The following is a 7457-nucleotide window of genomic DNA, read 5'->3' on the forward strand; positions in this document are numbered from 1 at the left end:
GATGGAATTATGTTAGCGAAATTGAGCCAAATTTGTGCAATAATTACGCAAAATGTGAATAAAAACTCGAATGTTCACAAATTTTTAAACCTCGGTAACTCCTGTAGAAAACAGAATTCGAAAAAATCTTGTTAATTCCATATTCTAGGATGTATGATTTTTAATGATACCTCTCACAAATCTCTACGATGAATATATCGATCGGCCAATATTGACTGAACAAAAACCCATTTGAGTATATAGTTTCTCCCTCCCCACTAAAGTGTGGGTCGGAACAATTAGCCATGATATGTTTTTCTATTTTTTACTGCGACACTAAATAAATTATGTCAAATTATACACCTGAGCCGATACTGGTTTGCTGTTTTCACTAGTCATCACAGAACATTCTGCTCATAGAATGGAGTCAGCAAACATGTTAAAATCAAGTCTACCAAGCTGTAATTATTAATGTTGACCTTTACTTCTGGAAGACCCATTGGATTGCTCGGGATTCCACAAGTTATTACGAACGTCAAATTCTAGATCGATTTTTTGACCTCAACTTCTCTAATTCTAACGTCTCATATACACATGCACAAATTGATGTAGTTTTGACGGATAAATCTCACATGATTATCCATTGTAAAGAAGATGAACAAATAGTAAAAAACGACAGCGTGAATAAAAAGGCGTCCCCAGATCTTTTAGCAGTTCTGTTATTAACACTGCCCATACAGTAAAAAAAAAAGTGTCCAAGAAGTCAAAAAATGCTATTGAAAAGCAGATTGGTGTAAAATAAACTCTAAAAACCGGATGACATATTTCAACCTTCTGATTCAATAATATTTACGCTCATGTTACTAACGGTATCTTAGGACGCAAACAATTATCAAAACACATTCCAAAAATTATAAATTACGAATAATTGTGCTTGACTACCTCCATGGGTTGCGAATAAGATGTTTCATTTGATCAAAAATTCGCAACCAGGAAAAAAGCTCGAATAAATTCAAGCTTAGGTAATTGTCTAAAAAAAATGAAACGTTATTTTAGCTCAGTTTTAGAGCAGGCCTTGTGTATCTTTGTAGAAAGCGTATTCAGAAGTAGAAGATTCAGTGACAAGCAGAAATACTTCAGTAAACTCAGGAAGGGATCAAATGTCCCACCGATAGGTAACTTTAATGTCTATTGTTGAAACCGATTTCAAAAAAGGTCATATTTAGCAATTTCTTGTGTCAGTGACATAAACGTAAAAATTAATTTTTTGTCAGTTCCACGAAAAAATTAATTTTTTTTCCGAAAATCAAAAGTTTAACTATAGTAGTAAAATTGCACTCTGTAATCTTAAGCGATCTTCAATTAAAACAATCTAATGAGGCAGACAATTTGGGATATTGGTGTTTAAAACTGTACAAAACGCGACCAAATCGTTAGAGCATCTTGTCCAAGCAGTCGTAAATAAGGGTTCAAGTCGCAAGGGTGTCCTGAATTCGCAAAGACGGAAATGAAGCTTATGTCTCATGCTACAGACCAATCAGTTTGCTATGCTGCGTTTCCTAAGCCCTTGAGGGCTTTGTTTCCACCGTTCTCTGTCATAACTGCAGAGATCAGTTTAATGGGAATCAAATGGGTCTTCGCAATTTTTTGACTATCTTTACTCCAAAACTTGTAATGATACGATAAAGAATTTAACTGTTTTGATATCCAGATTTGCAAAAGTGTTTGTCAAAGCTCCCCACAAACAATTAGTAAACTGGCTGCCAAAATGGATTGTGTAGATAACTGTTACAGCTTCTTACATACTCTTATACCAGGTTGAAACTTGTTAGAAATAATTTGGAGGATTCAGAAATTTGTGAAGTAACTAGTTGAGTTCCACAGCGATCAATATTGTGTCCCCCTCTTTTTCCTTACATATATTAATTATCTTCTTGATGAAATGCGTTACTCCGAAAGATGTAATTTGTAGATAAAATGAGATTGCACGTTAAAAAATTGGTTTTCCAAGTTTAAAGCAAATGGTGTACTCGGTCGGTGCTTATCATCCAAGAATTAGAAATTACTGAATTACGTTTTTTTATAACAAAATTTGAAACTCAAGTCGTAACTGTGAACAACGTGTTTCCAAAGCCACTCAAGCAACTGGTACGCAACATCATTAAAGAGCACCCAATTAAAGCATTACTAGGTTGGTTATGTAGTGCCCAACTATCATCACATACCGCTCCCAAATGTGCTACCCAAAAAACATGAAAAATTGAAAGAATTCTTAACTCAATGAATTGCTTTGCCGGATAGCGTTATAAAGAAAGACAGACTGCACTCAGTTTGCAACTGCTTTTGATGTGTATGATATGTTAGCAATTAATGCCAAATAATTTGATAGGTTTGAGTTATTATTGATACGGGATCTTTACCGTTTGTGCCCCCCAGTATGTTATGCGCCCCCAGTTGAAGAGCGCGTGCCATTACATATTAATTCATTATGCAAAAATATGGCACGCGGGTCTGGGGGGGGGGCAAATAATATGCACCCACTAAGCTAGGGGGCACAAACAGAAAAGATCCTTGATATTTAAAACTAGCAAAACAGAACAAAATTTCCTCCATTGCACTGAAAATCACACAATTTTATTCTACCAGCAGACCAAGACATAATAAAGAAGCGCATTATCGGAAAAATGTATTAGGACAGCTTTATTTCGAAGTTTCTTTACTAAATATTGCACGTGCGTCTCGGGGGTGCAATTAATATGCACCCACTAAGCTAGGGGGCACAAACGGAAAAGATCCACTAATACTAGACAAAATTTTGGCACGTGAGTGTACATGGAGAATTGTGAGAAAATGTAGTCGCTGCAATAACTGTCAAAAACTGAACTTGAACAAAGTCTGGACGTGCAATATGTGTTTCGTTACCCAAGGCGTTACCCTAAAGTCTTAACTAATACGGATGTTTTCCGTTTGTGCCCCCCCCCCCCCCCCAGTACGTTATGCCCCCCCCCCCAGTACGTTATGCCCCCCCCCCAGTAACAGAGCACGCGTCATTACATAGTAATTAATTATGTAAAAATATTGCACGTGCGTCTGGGGGGTGCAAATATTATGGACCCACTAAGCTAGGGGGCACAAACGGAAAAGATCCACTAATACTATACAAAATTTTGGCACGTGAGTGTTCGAAGTAATGGTTAAGTGACTCTGCTTGAAGTCACTGAGAACTTCTGGCGTTTTAATGGTATTAAGTCAGACTTTCGAAGTGACTCCTGCAGAGTCGCTTAACCATGCTTAAAACACGAAAAGCGCACGTTTTAAAATGACGAAAGTCAACGAAATTCAACTTCTTGATAAGTACCAACTTCTGGCATTTTTGACTTCTGGCACTGCAGACTTTCGGCATTTTAAAATGTGCACGTGAGTGTTCGAAGTTAATTTGCCATAGCCACGTAATCTTTCTTGAGACACAAATTTTTCGAGTTTTAAAATCTGGTATTTTACATTGTGCACGTGCGCATTTCGAAACAGTTTTCACAACATTTAGTAACTTGGCGAACATTTAAGAAGCTGGTGAAGAAACCATAAACTTTAGAGGATTGGATTAATCATCAACGGACTTCAATTAGCAAGGCCAAAGCTCCTGAAGTCAAAAATTTAGAAAGTAAATTTGATATTGATATTTATCAATTTAAGCCTTCGCGTAACTTTATTCATATAATTATCTGACGAAGTGAGGCAGTTTAAACCATCAAAAAATTTGGAAAATCATTATTTGTAGTTCTGAAGGAATTATTTGCTTTCAGTGCTTGCTTTTTACCCTGAGGAATAAATTTTCTGCTGAAGTATAAAGATGCCCGTTTTATCCGAAAAATCGAATGCTTTTATTAATTTTACGCAAGTCCCTTTATGAATGCGACTTCGATCATTTTTGTTTTGGGTTTCAGTATTTGAGCATCTGATTTTGTTCAATCAAAATATGGAGTTTCATGCCTTTCAAAGTGTAGCCGTCTGTGTAGCGCATTTTGACAGCCTTGACAAGGATCTTCCAGGTTTTGAGAAGTTATTGCTCTCATATTTTGTTGGTTAAAAACAGTACAAACAATGATTGGAGCAAAAATTATTAGCGGATCTTATGTTGTATCATCGCATTGAACAATAGAATCAGGAGAATTTGTCATTTTTGTCGATCAGCTATTTAACGTAATCATCAAATAATTGATTTTTTTTCACAGCAATTAAGTCTTGAAAGAGCTTGATGGCCTGTTTGGCGCTATTATATTTTGACCTTGTCTGTTGTGTCCTCCCTAAGGCTTACCATTTCTGTGTGAATCATTGCCCCTTTCCTTTTGATATGATGTAGTAAAAAAGTAAATCTGTGTTATGAGATATGGCCATCTTAGATGGTTGAAATCTTAAATCTTTTCCGTTTTAGCCTGAAGTATGTTTTCTCCAGGTTTCCATTATTTAGAGTTTTATGTACTAAAAGAGCAGGGCACGATTGATGGTTGCAAATACCATGCATCCAGTAAGCTTTGGGTTTTTTTCCTTATCCCTCCCTCCATCACGAGTTGTAGCCCCATTGTGTGGATTTTATTTTATTAGTTGGGGGCTATAGACTATACTCTATGACCTGTAAGAAGAGAAGATTTGGCTATAATGGGAAAGGCGCTCGTCGGGCTACAACGTGAAAAGATCAGTGAACTTGTTGCCGAACTGAATTGAGAAAAGTGCTTTTTTCAGAGTATGTCATCTGTGATGAACGGAACCAAAACAGATCCATCGACAACCTACAATGGCTTCTTCCTGTTTATCAAGGCAAGTTTTAAATAAAGTCTGTCGGGAACATTCCTGGAATGTTTCTTTTCTTCCACACAGTGGAGAAGTTTCCAGTAGCCTGTGTCAAAAACAAACTAACTTTTGTAGTCATTATTGTTTGAATAGCCTAAAAAGAGTTGTGACAGGGAATTTCAATAAATATTTAACATTGTCGAGATAGAAAGTTTTAATCGAACGCGGGGAGGAGGAGTAGAAAAGGAAGTTAGCAGACCTTGAATATGAATAGAGGTTCATTGTAATTATTGCATACAATTTCATGGAATGTCATATTCTGACTGTGGAGGAAGCGGAAGAAACTGTTCTCTTTCCCTAAACAGGTCCATTTTAGGCGGGAGCTGATGCACACCAAATTGGACCTTGTCTGCATTGCCAGAAAATATTTATGTACATGATTGCCAAAGGACTCAAATTCAGCTTCTCCTTAGTTGATATGCGCAAGAACCAGCACAAAGTGAAAGAACTGTCACCTGGGGGTAAACTGCCCATACTGGCCGTATATGAGAACGGAGAAGCGACCACTGTCAAAGACGGAGTTGTGGAGATCGAGCAGTATCTTCAGAAAGCTAATTTAGGAGAGGACAGAGTAGGGGACCCAGAAGCAGACGACTTAGTCACTGACCTTCTTACCAAATTCTCAGCATATATCAGAAATAAAGATCCAAATAACGACCTCAAATTAAGTAAGTTATCACCTGACAAATGAGATGCAGTTATTTAATTGCTCTCGAACAATGTTTAAAGCAATTATATATGCTTTCCTTTGAAATAGAGCAAAAAATGTAGATGTGAAAAAAAAATTTGCTAAGCGAGTAAGTTTAAATTTCTGCTTTTTGAAGGTTTTCGTAATTAAAGGGAGTGTTAAGTTAATATGAAGGTTTTTCACTAATGCTCTGGTTTTAAGGCCATTTAAGCGATTTTGTATTTTATTGCTTTTTTTGTAACTCTATTTGATTTCAATAATCATGGGCAATTTCTTTTACAAATTCAATACAGGCTGTTTGGTACAAAGCAGTTTCTTCTTTGAATTTTGACAAAATTGTTAAAATTTCTTTAATTTTTTTTGTGTTATTTCAAAGTTTTTGTGCTTGTTTTGGCTTGTCCGAAATTAAATACAGGCTGTTTGGTACCAAGCAGTTTTTTCTTTGAATTTTGATAAAACAGACAAATTGTTAAAATTTCTTTGTTTTTTTTTGTTATTTCAAAGTTTTTGTGCTTGTTTTGGCTTGTCCGAACTTGGCTGAGCAATGAAGTTGTATTGATTGCTTGAAACTTTGTTTTCCTTCTGTATTTATACCTTTAAAATTAGGCTGCTTTTTGGCGAAGACATCTTCGAGTCGTTTCCGGAATTCTTTCGGTTATGTTTTTTAAAGAACTGTTCACACATTTTATGAATTTTCAATTCAAATTGAAGCAAAGATTTTGGTCACGCCCAAACAGGGAATGGAGCGAAAACGCGAGTTGTTTTGCCGCATGATATTTTTCGTTCTAATTTTTAAGTAGAGTGAGAAAAAAGTTCGAGTTTTACTTTTTTTTGATTTTTTGATAGAATTAATTATTTCTTAATGGTTTGCTCAATCCGGTCGTTGTCCATTCTACGTCTAGTTTTTGTTTAGTCAATGATTTATTTTTGAATTGTTGGTCAAGACTTGTCCTGCTATGTTTTTTGTTTCGTCTGACGCTCTTCGTTTTACATTTGTTCACACGGCAAAGCTGAAAACGTCAAATTTTCTGATTGACTTCCTCCTCTCACTAACAACTTTTGCGCGTGTGCCGTCAATTCTCACTCGCTCGAGGCAGTTTTAATCCAATTGCTTGATTAGATTTTGATGATACGTGACTTTCCTCACTTAATAAAATTACGTATGCACTCCAAAACCTAAGTTGGATTTGAATAGTATCAAGGCCAAAGGAACTCATATATGTAGTAAAGGTCCCTAATGAAAAGGCTTCTGTTCAATGAATTTTAGCAAGCTTTATTAATTTATTGCTACATAGCCTTTTGAGCGGCGTCAATATCTTTTTCAACTTTCATCTGTATCTGTTTCTATCTCTATTATACGGCACGCATGTCTGTTCTTTCGCAGCTATTCTGGCAATCTGCCGGAACATGCTTTCGATTTCACTTCCAGAGTGACGTTTCACGCCTGATTTTTTTGTGACCTAAATTGCGCGTATCCAGAAATTAAGTGTTGCTAAAACAAAAGCCATTGTGAGATAGTTTATCAGGCCCTGGTAGCAGGTTGGCTAATGCTTCGTTTATTTATTCAGGAGGTCGGGGGTTCACTCTTACCTCCTCATTCTTTGATGTGGGTTATTTTGTGATTGTTTTCCAATTTTTATTTGGTTCATTCGAATTTGAGCTATCGTGCAGTGTCAGCAATTTGGAAATTTGATTTTTACGCCCTTGACGTTTCGCGTTTCGCGTAATCTAAAATTCTCTCAAGCGCAAGTGCAAGCAACGGAACTCAATCTGCAGCAGAATAATACTAAAAATCAGATAATAATCTGTTTTAATTTTCCTGCACTGTTGAGATTTTAAATGGTGCTTAAACCAATAATAATAATAATAATAATAATAATAATAATAATAATAATAATAATAATAATAATAATAATAATAATAATAATAATAATAATAATAA

General features: G+C 35.9%; 1 protein-coding gene across 4 annotated transcripts in view; it reads left to right on the forward strand.

Moving 5' to 3' along the window:
• Nucleotides 1-7457, forward strand: part of LOC142334723 (chloride intracellular channel protein 2-like) — a 72761-nt gene that overhangs the window by 61667 nt on the left and 3637 nt on the right. Inside the window, exons 1-3 of one of the 4 annotated variants that reach the window (XM_075382977.1) lie at nucleotides 1123-1154; nucleotides 4720-4794; nucleotides 5144-5495. In XM_075382977.1, the coding sequence (XP_075239092.1) occupies nucleotides 4723-4794; nucleotides 5144-5495 (424 nt within the window). In that variant the 5' untranslated portion in view covers nucleotides 1123-1154; nucleotides 4720-4722. Of the gene's footprint in view, nucleotides 1-1122; nucleotides 1155-4474; nucleotides 4505-4717; nucleotides 4795-5143; nucleotides 5496-7457 lie in introns of those variants that run through there. The other 3 variants (XM_075382975.1, XM_075382976.1, XM_075382974.1) reach the window with 3 other exon arrangements.

Source organism: Convolutriloba macropyga, chromosome 2, assembly GCF_964194025.1.
Source record: "Convolutriloba macropyga chromosome 2, txConMacr16.3, whole genome shotgun sequence".
NCBI lineage: Eukaryota > Metazoa > Xenacoelomorpha > Acoela > Convolutidae > Convolutriloba > Convolutriloba macropyga.